At 40.3% G+C, this 16,811-nt stretch overlaps 1 protein-coding gene across 1 annotated transcript in view; it reads left to right on the top strand.

Moving 5' to 3' along the window:
* Positions 1 to 450: 450 nt before the first annotated feature.
* LOC6552772 (disintegrin and metalloproteinase domain-containing protein 12) overlaps positions 451 to 16,811 on the top strand; it is a 31,701-nt gene continuing 15,340 nt past the window's right edge. The window contains exon 1 of the mRNA XM_001979921.3: positions 451 to 1,279. Within this exon, the coding sequence (XP_001979957.2) occupies positions 1,036 to 1,279 (244 nt within the window). The 5' untranslated portion in view covers positions 451 to 1,035. The remainder of the gene's footprint in view (positions 1,280 to 16,811) is intronic.

Raw genomic sequence — 16,811 nt, forward strand, 5'->3', positions numbered from 1 at the left:
GAACATCTAAAGTAGTTTAGCTATTTACATTTTTGTTATTGAATAGGTGAAAGAAAGCAAAGAGTTTAACCATCTACTAAAATATTAAATATATTAAAATATAAATATTAAAAGCATTCGGAAAATTGATGGTATATATAGTGAAATCTAATAAAATAGCACACAAAAGATTCTTAACATCTGTTCGTAAAATCGAAATTCAACAAAATAGCTGTTACAAATGAGTAAAAAATGAAAATCATTTAAATATGAAAAGTATTTCAATCTACAAAAATTTAAATATCGCGCCAAATTCGATAAGTCTACGCGATAAATCTGCCTACACATTACCCATCTCTAACGGCATCCTTAGCTATCGATTGCACGATATTATGTTAGCAGAGACATCATGCTTACTTAGCGAGTACACCAACCCATTCGCCGATAGTTTTGTTGTTGGTATTTAGCGGCACACCACGACTGGTCACACTAAAAACAGGATAGTCACACATCTGTAGAAACTCGATTCAAAACAAAATCGGCCACCGAACGGTGAGGTCGTGTTCGCTTGCTGCTCTGACTTTTTCGCGTGCGTGTGTGCTTGTGCATTTCGGAGTGTGTGTGTGTGAAGCGATTGTGTCAAAAGTAAATTGAATTAAAGCCCCCGAAAATAAATGCAAAACTGGCACCCAATTATTAGTGCCCAGCCCCGAATAAATGCCATTATAAAAATTCAAAGGGAGCTTGTGAATTGAAAGAGTAAAGCCTCGCAGTTTAGAAAATTCCAATAGGAATAAGAGGAGAGAGAGAGAGAGGGGCTCGCAGAGCAAGAGAGAGCCAGCAAACAGAACTCAAAAGCCGTTATATTAGTAGCAGCAAAATCTGGTTGTGTTTGTTTTTGTTTGCAAATTTGCGCGCGTGATATTGTTGTTGTTCTTTAATAGCAGCAATTTTTTTTTGCGAATGGTGGAAGAGAGTTTTAAAAGATCGCCATCCTGCTCAAAATAACACCCCTCCGCACAAATCCCAAATACAAAAGATGCAGCAGGAAATGTGATGTCACCACATTGGCCCCGCGGCAGCAACAAACTTCACTACGCCAGCAAAAAAGCAAATATCGCCCTGCATCGACAACAACCACAGCAACAACAACATAGGCTATATAGCAACGATCTGAAAATGTTGCACTTGCATTTGTTTTTGCTACCGCTGCTTCTGCTCAACACATGCTTGCAACAACACATTCTGCAGCCGGCGGAAGCGACGGCGTTCCATCAGTCGGAAGGAGAAAAGCCAAAAGGTGAGTTCCCGGAAAAGTAGCATAAGTCGGAAGGTTTAAATCCACCCCCAGTTGGTTCTCACTAGTCTACAGGTGGATTTAAAGAGTAAAGAACATTTACTAGTTAAATTTTTTTTTTTTTTGGTTACCTTGGTTACTATGGTCAGAACTTTTCCAAATGTCACACGATAGTTCCCTGTTAAAAATGATTAACTATAGACATTGATATAAATGATCATGACGTTTTCATAGAGTTGATAAGCTGATAAGCTGTCCACTGATCTTCCCTTATCCTCGACCACTGTGCCCACTTTTAGTTACCCGACAAACCTCTCTTCTGTCGTTTGTTAAACTCACGCGCATCTGAACAACCTTGAAAAACCAGATTCTATTTTGTTGGTTTTGTCGCTTGCCTGGCTACTTCCACTACCCAGATTGGTAGTTGCAGGGCCCCTGGATTGCGACTGACTCGAATGTATGTATAGATAGATAGGTAGATAGATATAGACCCGCCCAAATGGCCACCCCAAAGCCCTGGGGGCCACTTGCCACTTGGCTATCTTGGTTATGGAGTGGCTTTCGCTTTGTTTTGCCCATTTGTGATGAGTGCCATCTGTGGGGTGTTTGGCTATTGGCAGGTTGGGCATTTAGCTTATCTGAGTGTCGCTTTTATCAAAATCTCACGTAGTTCGCAGATAGAAAGGCGCCTCTAGGGCAGCACTTTCCATGCAAATTCACTGATTGCCTTCACTCACGTACCATTTAATTTAGCAACTCAAATGATTCGTTTGGCCCTTGCCCGCACAGAAAAACAATTCACAACTCCAAAAGGTAAAAAATCGATTTTAAATGCACTGCAGCGCTTTACTTTTACTCTCTTTGTGAAAGATTTATCTGTCAGGCAAAAACTTTCTTCTTCAGCTTTTTCCGTTTCCTCGGTGAAAAAAGCCCTTTGTGGGTCACAATTGGTACCAACACACCTCTTCTGCTGTTAAATCTTTTTTCGTGTCCGAGTGTATTCACTTTTCACATGTACGTACATTTCATTGTCATCATCAATTCTGGTCCCAAAAGGTCAGCGCCTTAAGCGCACAATCGAAGCCGAACTGGAACCTCCATATTCTTCTGGCCGACTCTTATTTTGGCAACTCGTTTCTTGTTCGCGGTTAGGCTGTTGCCATTGTTCGATTTGTGTAGTTGTTGCCAGCTGCTTGCGTTTTCTTAACCATTTTTATGTCATTTGCGCAATTATATGGCAACCGGCAACCTCCGAAATGGCCGAAAGTAAGTGGTTCGGTGAGGTAAGACTCGTTACTCAAAGTGAGTAGGAGGTTCACTAGATAATTATCAAAAAATATAATTAGGTGCTTTTAACTTTGAGCAACATGATTATTTTTTAGCTATTAACTATTATGTTTATACACAACTTCTTTATAAAGGAAACTATTTATTTGATATTTCTTTCTGAAAACCTTATTTAACTAGTTGTACTTTCGTTCATTACACGTATTCTGTTTTGGTAAAATAAGAAAAATAATTGCACTTAATTAGTATATTTCCGGTGCTCTTACATGTTTTTATATGCATTTCCCTTGCTTAAATAAATTCTTGAGACATCAGAAGACACGCCTTTCAAGCAGATAGTCTTGTTTGCTTTCTTTATCGCGCCCTTTGTTTATCCAAGTTGAGCAACTTACCATTGCCATTATCACGAGTTAAAGGCAAGACTCGTTATTAAGGATCATTAATATGCGACATTGAGGAGGCCTTAAATGGGCTGGGCTTAGAGCGTGGGAGCCAGTTAGACTTGGCCATAACTACTATCAAGTGCTGCATTAAAATGCAATTGCCAAGTAGCTTCTACCTTCACAAGTGGGCTTCTAACCATGCGGTAACTCAAGCGGTCAACAAGCCGATCGCCATCAGCATCGCAATGATCGTCTTAATTGAGGCTCAACTCAATTTACAGAATTTCCAGCTCTTGACGGGACACCAAGCTTCTCTTGATTGAGTCAGGTCAAAAGAATTTAAATGGAACGAGCTGCTCCGATATTCTTCACCAATTCTCTGAGTCTCCGATTCCCCGATTCCCCGATTCCCCGATTCTCTAGTTCTCTGGCTCTCGGCTCGCAACGGAAGCCTATGAGCATGCATACATTAGAGGTCTTTCTCCTGGTCTGGGACTTTGAATTGAACGACATTTGCATAAATTGCGTCGCCTCATAGAACGTGTTTAGAGAGCTTGACAAAGGGGCATGTAGACTCCAGGAAATCTGCTTTGGAACCCAACCTGGAGCGGGGGATACCCCGCAGCAATTAAGAAATAATAGACGCATGAGGAAAACTGTCAATATATCAAGAAGTTGAAAAGTGGGACAAGGAAATGTCGTGAAAACAAATCATTCTTTACTCGCAGATAGTATTTGAGTAAAAGATTTTTTTCCTTTATTTAATGGGATATTAATTTAAGGGTTCTTTTCGCGATGCTGGGTCCAGTGGGTCCATATTCAATATCAGTTTAGCTGTCTTTGTTTCCAACAAACTGCAATAATATCTTTTGTATCTGAGCGAATTTTAGCCTCCCCATTAAACATGGCTCTGATAGAAATCGATAGAAATGGATTTGCCTCGAATTGAGTGGGTCATTACTATATAATTGTGGCAGAATGAAGACACGTGTGCCGTGGCGGGCTCGCTGATTCACTTTTGACCTGGCCACGTGCCTGGGATTCCCCTCGATTATCAGCCCTGTGCGAGGGGTTGCATCCCCGAGTGGGTTACGTGTGTGACCAATGCAGTGCGGAGATTAAGCCTAAATTAAAGCTAGTTTAATTGCACCACAAGAACAAGGGAGGATGCAGGGAGTGCGCTTTGTATTTACCACTCTTCAGCCAAAAACTGAAACAAAGTGTTCTGTTTGGAAGGGAGGGGCAACTCATGTTATTTATGACTCTATTTCCCTAACTTAACCAGGGTGAGTTTGCCAGACAACCCCGGAAAGTGGGAAATGCGGCTTTGCATTAGTCATTCAGTGGGAGACTTGGTAAGAGCAGCCACAATCACAATCGCAATCATAATCACATTCCCGTTGGCACCCTGTACAGTGAGGCAACGAAGGAATGCCCCAAGAAAGCACTTGAGCAACTTTGTTTATGCCAGCAGCCAAAGGAAATCACGTTTGTTTGCAGCAGCAGCAGCAATTTCCTCTAAACAGGCAGCCAAACAAATAACAAAGAAATGCCTGCCGTGGGAGATGAAGTGCAGTGCACTTACACTGAGCAAGATTCATCGCAGCTTTTATATGGGAAATCACAAATAAAAATGCAACCTATGTGGGTTACTCTTCATGATCGTGAAACCACTAGCGTTTTTCCCAGTGCATCAATTGTGGCTGGTGTTATTGTTGTTGTGCAATGCCAATGCAACGCTTGATTGGGAATTGAAAGGGGCGAGGGGGGCTGTAATGGAAAGCAGGGGGCAAGGTGAAGAGGTGAAGAGGTGTAGAGGTGAGGAGGAGCTGGCCAAGGTAAGCCCCTCGATGATTAATCAAAATAAAAGAACTGAGCCGAGCCGAGCCGAGCTGAGCTGAGCTGAGCGGTTCAGAGAACAGTGAAAGGCCAAAAGCAATCAAGTGAATAAATAATCATAAAAACGGAGGACAACCCGAGCTTGGGATCTTTCCTTAATGGAAAATAGCACTCTGCAGCTCACTCGCTTTCGTTTCGTTTCGTTCTGTTCTGTTTCGGTTTAGGTTTTGGTTAATTTATGCATAGAGCTATTGCCATTTGCTGGTGTTGTTGTTGTGCACTGACTAGCATCAGTAATGGGATGCGGCAGCAACAACAGCGGCGGCGAATATTCGCAACGGAAATGCGACAACACGCTACAGTGAATCCGGGAACAAGCTGGGAGTCTACACTTCAAAAAATACCAAGTACAGTCGTCTGAAGTTTCATTAAGTTGCCCAAAGGATGTTGTCAATTGTTGGAGCTTTCATTATCCAAGTGAATAATACTTAACAGATGTTGGTGCTCAAATACGGTGGTTACAGAATGGAATTCATATGAACTATTTGCTAAATTATTCTTTTCATTTCATTTCATTTTAAAAACTACCTTATTAATATATTACTTTCATTCATATGCCCAAAAAAGCAAAAAAATAGAATATAAAAAGAAGAGAAGATTTGCTTCTCGATCATACATTTTAGATTCCCCAATTTCAGTATAAAATGAGTATCATTCTGCACAAAACCCCCACTTCTTACAGTGCAGTTTTAACCTCTTCCTGGTTATGGTCAGTGAGCTGGGCACGGATTCGAATTTGGGTTCGTTTCGTGCCTGGGCAGTTGCTAATTTACCTTTATTGTGAGTCATTGCGAACTTTTCGGCTGTTGCAGTTCGGTTGCATTTGCAAATTGCACTTTTCGCAATCGAACGCACTGGGAATCACTCATGCACATCAGGCATCAGGCTGTCTCTGTTTCTTTTCGGAGCGCCTCTCTTTCTCGCATTGCGTAGGTGTGTTCTGTGTTCATGTTTTCTTTTTAAACTTAACAGACTGGGAAAAGTGCGGTGGCATCCTATAGAAATGATGACGTAGCTGCTTTCTTGGTTCGATGAACTTTAAAAACACACGGTTTCTGTTTACGCTCTCGTTTTTTACAAAAGTTTGGGGAAGTTTTGGTTAACACAGCTCTGTTGCTGCCCGTTGTAATTACATTTTTATTTGTTTGCATACGGGTCTGTTTGTTTTTGGGAGCTTCGCACAAAAGCTTTGTAGGTCATACAGAACTGGATTTAATAGAGGTGTTAGAACTGAGTTTATGTGATAAAAACATTGGTGGAGAAGTGTTTATCCCAAAGCATAAAGTTCTAATATATTTTCAGCAATTTATTACATATCACCACCTATTTTTTTCAGGAATTTTACAATATTTAATGTTGTAATATATTCGATTGCAAGTAATCAATCAACAATTCTCTGATACAAAAGTCAATGAACTGAAAAGCCAGGTTTAATTCCCCTCTTCTACTGTCTCGTTAAAATTGTGTTAGGTCAGGAAGAATGATGTCACATTATGTTGCCACAGTGCTAATCGCTTGAGGTAAACCTCAACAAGCAATGCAGCCACTATTAGACCCTCTTGTAAGCAAAATATACAAAAAATAGACGAACAACTGAACCAAAATCGTCGACCCATAAACACCGAAAAGGAAAAAGAGCGCCATTCGCTAGCTAATTGAATTAACATGCCGGCGCTAATATTTTGTGGGTTCTCTTCTCCGTCGATTTTATTTTTATCTCGTGAATTTCCGTGTGTTCGACTGCCGCGTTACACATTTTCCTTTGAGGCTGGATGCATTTCTACTCTGCTTCATTGTGATGCATTCTACACTCTGGACTCGGAGTGGTTCTCCTCGATTTATCGGAGAGCGATAAGCAGATGGCTGAGCTATAGTACTTGTGTACTACTACTTATTGGGAGCAGAGCCAACGAACCATAAAGTATACCCGACGGTCAAGGGTTTGGGGCATGGTGATGGGGATTGGGTTGGGTATGGTTGGGTATGGGTATGGGGGGATTACGGGAAGGCATCTCCACGCGAAGAGCTCGCCAGACAAAGCGCAAAGATTAGAGCAACAGCTCTTCTCCAGCTGAGTGGATGCCATTGTTCGAGGGCGTTAATTAATAATTACGAAAAAACAAAACAAAATGAAGCGATGATGAAGACGGCACAAGTAAGGCAAGTAAGTGGCAGCTATGCAGGGCTACTCAATATCATTACAGTTCAATACAATACATTAAAATAAAGCGTTGCTTACGACTTTTAATGATCACTAACATATGAGACGTTTTTTGGGCTTTACCAAAACCCAATTGATGTCAAATTTTGCTTACTCAATTTCCTCTGCCAATTTCTGCAGTCTATGATTCAGAAAATCGAAATATTCAACAATATATATTCATAATTTAAATAATTAGGAATCATATTCAACAATGAATAGCTTTTGCAATATTTGTTATGTCTTGAGTGCTCTGAAAGTCACAAGTAATTGGCATTCCTGGTTACCTAACTTCCGTTTGCACTTGGCACGTGTTAACTGACATTAGTTAATTGCGGCTATGAAATAGCAAAACAAATGTTAGTCACTTCTGCTATCTGCTACCATATAATCGGCGGTAAATTTCCGTGCCTTCTCGTGCCTGGAATTCTTGCAATAATGCTTTATTTTATTAAAGCTACACGAAGTATCCGCCGGATGTACATATGGCACTTGGTACTTAATGTACGCACATATGTATCTGTACGTACTTGGTACTTAATGTACGCACATAGCTGTTACGCACTTGGCGAGCTGATAAAACACTATTAAACTTTAATAAAGCTTACTTATAAAAATTATTCTCGTAAAATTGAAGACCTTAGGGTCTATTACTTTTTGAAATTGATAAGCGTTTGATGCTAGGGAAAGTCGGTTGTTGTTTCTGGTCTATTAAGCAGCAAATCTAGAAGTGCCTCTTCCGTTTTTATTCACAATATTAAATAATACGATTGAATTTAGAAAACCCTTAACAGCCCTTCAAACATTTAACCTCTGAAATCTGAAATTAAGTGTCCTTATATTGGTTGTATAGTATCCTAGTATCTAAAACGAACTTGTATTCGTTTATAGAAATAGTAACTCTGGAATTCCTACAGGTATCCAGATAAATTCCCGTCTATGAGCGATAATGAATGCATATTACTCGTATTTGTAAAGGTGACCTCGGCAATTCCACTCCTTTAATAATTCCACACCTGACTATACCTTGGATCCTTCCCACACTGCGCCAAAACAATCGCAATTGTAGATGACTCATTTGAGTTACCACTTACACAATGAGCACCTTGAGCACGCTACCCTATTGTGGCTAACCCCACTAACTTAGATACTTTTCAAGCTTTAATGAAGACAACGTGCACGTGCACTGAGTCAGCTGGCTAGAGGAAGTATCGTGAATCACACCGATTTGGGACGCACTGTTTTGTTGTACAGCATTATTCGTATACTTATATTATTTAATGGCTCGTAGGCTACTGATATTCGATTGGTCGCGCTGGTTAATGTCGGATTACGCAAAGTGCCAATTACGCGTTGCAATTTCATCAACTTCTCGTGGAGCGTAGCCAACAGTATGTAGAGCGTGTCGATGTGTCCACTGCTAAGACTTCCCGCCTTTCAATTCTGCCTGATCCGCTCCAATTTCCTGCCCGTCCGAGTCGCTCCACATTCGCAAATTGCATCGATTCCTGGCCTGCATTCGTCGATAACGAATGACAAACAAATATGCCTCCACGACACGCTGTCTCAGCCCCTCTTTTTCAGTGTACATATTGAAACTCTGAGAAGCCTCCTGGCTGCTCGCTCAGATTATTTGTTATTCCCTGCATAATTGCTGACAGGATATTTTGGTTGGCTCGGCAGATTGGACGGTAGACACATTGTCAATTCGGTTGGCAGTTGGCAAACAAAGCAAACAGTGCACCGCAATGTTTGTCCAGCTCACTGAAGCTTGCAGTCATATGTTTCGCATTTAACAAATGGTTCCATTATACACAAATTTGGAGTAGCTATCCAGGTATCATAAAAATTGCCAATCCCCAATACAAATTATACAATCGATTTTCTTGTGAAAAAAACATAACAAATAGTGATATTGCTTTCTAAATAACAACATTAATCAATATCTTCCTAAATGATCGCAATGCAGCCAATCAACTAGCTATAAATTGCAATTGAATCTAGGGGCAAATCACGTTAATCATATTATTAGCAATAATACATTTCTGGTGGACTTTTATATCCACCCACAAATATGAACCCCGCAATATGATTCTGCAGCCGTTTTAAATTATGCGAAGCTCATCTAATGATATGTCTGGCTGGTTTCATTACAAAACTATCTTTTTATATCATATATCTTCAAGATACCAAAACCAGAACTTTAAATTAAAGCTGTAAATGTTTGCCTCTCGCTGGGTATGTAGAGCAAGCTTCCTGCCTTAGCAGCCTGCTAAGTAGACTTTATTTGATCAAATTCCCCCATTGCGATAATCGCTTTAATTACACTCTAGAACAAGGCATCAGTAACACGGAGCAAAAGTATCTGAGAAATGCGTGCGGTAGCAAATGGATGCAAATGGATGCAAATAGCGAGCTGTTGACAAATCAAGCCTAGACTGATGGCTACAATTGAGCGCCGCATGAAATCTAATAAACAGCATCAGAAAATTGCTCAACTCAATTGGGTCAACGAGGTGACTGGAGGGAGGGCTTCTTTCCATTGCCCCCCGGCGGGTTCATTGACAAAGATTCATCGGAGTGAATCGTTTGCCAAGTGTATCTGTATCTATACCTCATCTCATTCATAGGGCCGAGTGTGCCTCATCTTCTCATTAGCATGACAGCGAATGTGGCGGTTCGTGGAACTGGCTGGTGAATCATTTTCAATATAGTTCTGACAAAAAAAGAATAACGTATTATATGCCAAACTGGTCAGTCCAGTCAACCAGAGAAATACAATTTTATATTATACTTTTATACGTGTATGTTTTCGCACAGGCGCCAGAGTCTCAAGTGATCGTGCATGTTTCTCTAGACTTTTGGCGGGATTAATTAGGCACACAGAAATAAGGTTAACCCAATTGGCTTCAATTACTCTTCCGAAAACATACATACATGTGGATGCACTACCCTCGGCCAAGTCATCGCATCATCTTTATAGGGCACTTCCGCCTCTGGAAAGGTTTGTGGTCATGCAATTTTCAATAGATCTTTGAAAGCGTTCGAGTTTTTCACTCGTCATGCTTCTTGGACGCACCGCTTTCATCGGCCATCAGCGAAAAGAAAGTTTCATTGATTTTGTAGTTTACAATTTTACTTCATTTTCTTGCCAATGTGCTTAGATTTCACTTTTATGATTTGTTTAGTTTAGCTCAAAAATAGCGTAATTGTTGTGGGTTTTTTGTGCCAGGAAATAGCATTTCATGTTTTTGATGCTAAGACATTTGATATTAATTTTTTTTGGACGGTCAGTGGACCGTCCTTGATTGTTTGGTTTCTCTTTGAGTTGGAGCTTAAAGTGGAGTCTGCTCTGTCTTTGGCATTGGCTAACCCAGCTTAACCTTCATGTGAAGGCTCCTCTGCTCCATTACTGCAATCTACGCCCTCTGTATTTCTCTACGAACTGATAAGAAATAAGAAGCAGACTGCTAAATAAATGGACTATGTTAATAAAGAGTTTGTGAGACATATATTTCAAATACATTTAATATATCGACTTATATTTCTTTGAAATGGACAACTGTTGACATTTCAAAGTGGCTTGCATATAATGCGGCATGATTCCTCAAACATCCCAACTTTCTTCAATACTTAATGCACTTTAATCCCCCTTTGAGCTGCAACATCTGGCATTGCAGTTGTGCGTCCTTTTCACTGCCAAATGGTGCTCTTGGTGGAGTTCTAGGAAGTGTAGATGCCACTGGATATTTATTTCCATGCGGGTCCTGCCCTTTTCCGTGCGCCCGCAATTAATTTTCAGCCAGATTCTTTGTTATTGATTGCGTCAAAACAGAAACAAAGTCCAAAACAAGAAACATGTACGTTTCTTGTCCTTAAGGGGTGTTAATTTATGCGTCCTTCGACTATCCCACAGGCATGGCCACTTGGCCAGAGATAAGAGCAAACCCAACGGATACAAGATGCAAGTTTATCATCTCGCAGGTACATACACGTACATATGGACATACATTTACTGTGAGTTTCTCGAGCCCAGATCAAATTTGCTTTCGGCTGCACGCTCGTCGTGTTCTAAGCCTTTAATGAGTGTCCTTGGGCGATTGTGAGGCACTGGGGGCAACTTGGGTTACACGTCCGTGACACATGCCCCACACGACCCATTGTTCTTGTGCTTGTTCTTCTAGTGAATTTTTCTCTCCATTTTATTTTGTTTTTGCTGTTATTGACGTTGCAGGAATGGCAGCATTTCACTGGCGAAGGGAACGCGAAATTTGCATATAAGCGAGTTGGCTCAAGGTGTGTTTCAGTCGAAAAAGTGGGTGTGCATGGGTGGGGATATTTTAGTTTGCAAGTGTTTTCATTTGAGGCATTCCCAGCTTTTATTCGTTGCATTAAACACAAGCTTGCAGCACTTACGTCCGCCGAGTTTATTACATTTTCTGCTAAACGAATTCCCTCTTTCGCATTTTGTGTTTTTTATGTATTGCTTTATTTCTGTGTCGCGCTTTTAATTTATTACATTTCCTGTGGGAGGCTGCAGACGCCTCCCTTTTCGTTCGCTTAATCTTGGCCATTAATTTATGTGCCGCCTTGGTAGTCCTGCATGCCTTCACTCCTTCAGTTCGTTAATTAAAGCAAACGCATTGCTGTAATTAGCAATCAGATGGCCGTGAATACAGCGAACCAGCGTCAACGAAACAGGACAGATCCGGCATTTCTTTTGTGCAGCTCCTGTTGTGATGATGGACTTCATTGAACCATCCGCAGTCACAGCAATTAGCTGGACGCTTAACTTTCGCGTTTTCGAGCAAAGAGTATACAAGAAGAAATAAACTATATATATGTACTCGTATATAAAAGAGCAAAACAATTAAATTCGTTCAGTGAACCCGTTCCAAGTGCCTTTTGTGGAGCTGCTGGCGGCTGGCCGCCCAACCGGATAAACTCTAATGGAACGAGATGCCCAAACTCATACTATGATGAAGAAAACAAAATAAAAATGCCAGGCCAACCACCATCATGACAATTAATTGGCAACATATTTGGCCAAAGTTGCTTTTCCTATTACCACTCACCGAACCTGAATGCGAAATTGGTTTGCCGACCATATGGGTGCGAATAAAGTGCAAATTTCTCAAGTTTTCAGCTGCCTTCTCATAAAAGTTTGCCTGCCAACTCAGACAATATGATTTCTTGTATTTATTTATCTGTCTAAGAGTGTGAAACATAATGGATACCGAATTGGATTCGCATTTTGCAAAACACAACACCTTTCTATTCATAGCTACTTTATGGGATCTGGTAATAAGTTAAAGAAAATAAATAAACATAGTACAGATGCAAATCGATCGAGTTTTGGATGCAGCTTGTGTCTTTCCTTCAACACGAAAAACAAATAACATCATTAAAATAAATTTGCTTTCATTTTTTTGCCCCGCTTTATTCTTCCATTAAAAAAACTTGTTGGCTCTTTCCATTTGGCAGGGGGTAAACAGGAGTATGTATCTCACTTGCAGCCCTATTTGTATCTCTAAAATATATTCCCCTATATCTCGTATATGCATGTATTTTCACAAAATTTCTGCTGCTGCTGCTTCGGTTGATGTGGTTGTTTTGTTGCTTTTCGCAAAGTTAATTGGCAAAATTTTGCACTTTACAGCGGAGACCGCAAAACCCAAGTTAACCAAGCGAACGACCTTGAAAAGTTGTCTGCTGTCGGTGGGTAGAAAAGTTTGGTGGGGCAGCCGGGGGGTGAAAATGGCAAATGTGAAACCCACAGACCGCCCAAACTCGACTCGAAAAATGTTCACCCGAAACCATTTTTCCGCTATGCGATAAATGATATCGATTTCACTTGAGGCTAAACAACAAGTTGTGGGTTTTAATTGCTGTTGTGACAAGAAGCCGAGGCTACACTGAAACAAAACCGTTTGGAAATTGCTGTATGACCTTTAAAGGAAAGTAAGAAACGTTTAAGCTTCCGCTAAACTTTAGCTGTATAACTGATTTGAATTGAGAGCAAGAATAAGATATTAGTGAACATATATAATATATAAAATATAAAATGGATATGTGTACTTCTCAGTCCCTAAACTAGACGCAACCCATTAGCAGTGAACTTGTTTTTCTCACATTTCAAAACACAAATCCACCGAAACAAGGAGAGCGCTCTCGACTTGACGGATCTTGGGAAAGTTGTAGCCCCTCGATCTTGTCTGTAGATGGATGATGGCGGCGCCGCACAATAAGTGGTTATTAATCATGATGGTCGGCACTGAGAATACTGTCTGGCCCCTCTAGTTAATCCTTTTCCGCAATGCTAATTTAATAATAATTTCTTCTTTTGTTCTTGCAGGTAAGCCATCGCGTGGAACTACACTTCCTGCTCGAAAAGGCAGCGGATCTGGAGTTACCGACCCTATCCGCAGTTGTGACTCACCCACAACAGATGGTAATCGCCTCTTTAAGTTGCCCCTTGGCTTTAGTCTGACATTCATTTTAGCCTGGCATTACTTTTTGCCAGTTTAATGGGGAATGAGGGCTAGGAACACACCCCAAATATAATCTTAGACAAAAGAAACTGCGATTCTTATCGAAAATATAATCCGCGGTGCGGTCTGAGTAGATACTAAAAGTGCTCTTAACATTTCAAAAAATGAATAACGGATTGGCACATCAAATATATTGAAAACTGAATGTGTAGATTTAATGGCTCATTAGATTGATTCTTCTGAAACGAACTTGGCTTAGAAGCTAGTGTATCTGACATGGCCAAAATGATAATAGCAAAATGGCTGTGTGGCCTGAATTGGGTCTTCATCAGCATAATCATTGTTTGCTGTTGTTTTTACTTTTTCTAGGTGCCAGTTGTCTTGCATTTTGTCTGTCATTTCGCCTTATTGCCTTTTGTTTTGGCCAAACAGCTGTTAGTCATGGCATATGGTTTGTATTTATTTTTTCTGGTGCCTCGTTCTTCTTTTATTGTGCAAATCCAACTACATTTCTTAAATTCCCGTCATACCAGAATTTACGATTCGGGCTTACCCGTTTTTAACGATAGCATAAATCTTAGTTTTGCGAGTAAAAAAAACCCAAAATATAGCAACTTTGACAGCAAATAATCGATAAGCTAGTACGCATATATGCATCTATATAAATACATGAGGTACATATGTACATATATGACAGACTGCGAATTTTTCTGCAGTCAATTTTGTTGGCCATCGAACTTTTAGTGGGAAGACTTTTTAGGTGGAAAAGTTTAGCGTTGTGGTAAAGTTTCCCAAGTTCGTTGACTTTATCTGTTATGCACTTAGTCGAAGAAGCTCTGTGGAATTAGCCGAATGGGTATTGCTTAGAATTCAAAACTTGTTCAAACTTTATAGGAATAATATATCAGGATAACCATTTGTGTCCTGCATGCTTTTAATTTATTCAACATTTCTTATTGTTGATTGCATAAGAAATCGTAAAGTTGCTGTTTTTGCTAACCAACTGTCATAAAGTCGGCCAAAACCGACGATTCTGAAAGCAAAAATGGTCAGGGCTAAGACATGAGTTAATGGCCCAAAGTCGTTGGCTAAATTTTAATGAACTGGAAATGTTTGACACATTGCCAGAGCCAAAAATGGAATGACATGCTCACTCGTGGTTAGACCAAATCACTTTTGGCCAGGCCAATACATACAATTTTATATGCTAAAGTATTTTTCCTATTTTGCCTGTGAAAGTTTTTCCTGCAAGCCGATAAAGTCGTGAACCAAAAATGCGCCACTGTTTGTTCAGTTTTCATGAAAGTTTGGCACATAACCTGCCATTTTACCAAGGTTTTGGTTGCGGATGTGACCTAGTTTTAGGTCTTAGGCTTGTGGAAAACTAATGATAATTACTCCCGGTTGAAACCAAGTTGCCACAAACGATCATGGGTTGGGTAATGAAATCATGGAAAACATAAAAGGGCCGAACCGAGAGGCCAGCATTATGAATGAAAAAGAAAGAATCCTTAGAACTATTGATCCACAGGACAATGGATAAGTTCTCAATGCAATTCGCAATGTGCAACCGGACGGACACGCCCACAAAAAGCGGACAATCCGCCCTCTTTCCTGTGATTTGTGCCTTCTTTCATCCGCTTTTTATGCAAACAATGTCTTGTTCCCAGAACCCAAACAAACAAAGGGAATTCCGTGGAAACCGGGTGCGTTGCTCAAGGATCATTGACCACATAAAAATCCGTTATGGCCACAGTGGAAAAAAAAGGAAAGGAAAGGAAGCGTCTTGTCCCATGCACTTTATTTCCTTTTTTGGCTCGGTCCAAATGCGAGCTGCAAGTGGAAATGCTGGCAATCAGCAGAAGTAGCCAGCGCTTACTTTCTGCCAGCCAAGTTCTTTTATACATACACACATATTGGTATGTCTGCAAAGGGTCGGTTGGCCAGCACTCCTACAATGTAATGGCCATGGCTGGGAGCATTGCATTCCAAAAATGGCCAGCACAATGTTTATGTGCAATTTTCTCTCCTCGCATTGTGCGTAGAGTTGGTGCTAAAGACGAAGAAAACTCCGAATAAAAAGTTACAGAGAGAAGAACGATTATGTACATATACAGATGATAGAACAAATAATGCAAGCGGAAATACCCACACAAAAATGCAGCACGAAAATTATGTTCACAACTACTTATTTAAATAGTTTTCAGTTAAAGAATAGCCCTAACTCATTCAGTTATATGAAATATACTCTGTTGATATTAAAGCACTCAATAAGAACTTCACCTTATTGGCTTTTGGTATACAAATCCAAATTCCCAGGACTTTAAAATGTAGCTGAATCTTTGAATTATCCGCGCGGGTAGCTGTCATCGAGCTTGGCGCCAGCTGATATAAATCAAACTGCTGCCATTGTTGTTTTGCATTAAAAAGTGTATGTACATGCAATGCACTGGCGAAACAGCTCAATTGTGATTTATTTTACTCTGTCAGTCGGTCAGCAACATCATAATGATCGTCAGCTGTTGCCTTATCGTCATTATGATGCCGCGTTGTGCCGCAAAGCTGCTAAAGATTTTAGTTATTCACTTGATTTCCTGTATACTCAACCGACGACAGCTGTAAATATGGAAAATCTGACATATTTCATATACTACACATTCTTTATTAAAAATAAATAAATAGAGATAAGAATCGCAAGCTGTGATGGGATAAATCAAATGGGACAAAGAGGTGCAAGCAGGAAGCAAAGTGATCGCCTTTTTATAAGTCTCTTTTTGGAAAACAAAGCTTTTCAGTTGCAGTTGAGTTTTTCCTTTAACATAGTAGAAAGAAATGTACAATAATATTTAAAACCAGTGTAATCTATAGTGAGCACTAATTACATTTGAAATGCGTTGAAGACACCAGTTGAGGCATAAAAAACCGTACAACTGTTGTTTTAGTATCAATTTCCAATTACGGCAAAGTTGGAATCGACTTGTTGACCTTTTGTCCACAGCTTTAATTGCCGTCCATTTCTCCGCACTTTTATGACTTAATGACGAGGCCAACAGTGGGTGATATCTGCGCAATAAAGTTGCATTTCCCCCTCGCCCTTTGTTGTTCCTTTTGCCTTTGGTTGCGATAGTGTTGGCTTTATCAGCAGGCATGGCCCACACCTGCGATGGGTTTGTTGGCTGCTTTGGGAGTCGAGCTGGTATAAAACAACACAGTTGACAACTTTAATGTTTAAACAAACTGCAGGCAGCGATAAGGAAATGCCAGAGAATAAGAAT

This window comes from Drosophila erecta, unplaced genomic scaffold (assembly GCF_003286155.1).
Source record: "Drosophila erecta strain 14021-0224.00,06,07 unplaced genomic scaffold, DereRS2 tig00000000-arrow-pilon, whole genome shotgun sequence".
NCBI lineage: Eukaryota > Metazoa > Arthropoda > Insecta > Diptera > Drosophilidae > Drosophila > Drosophila erecta.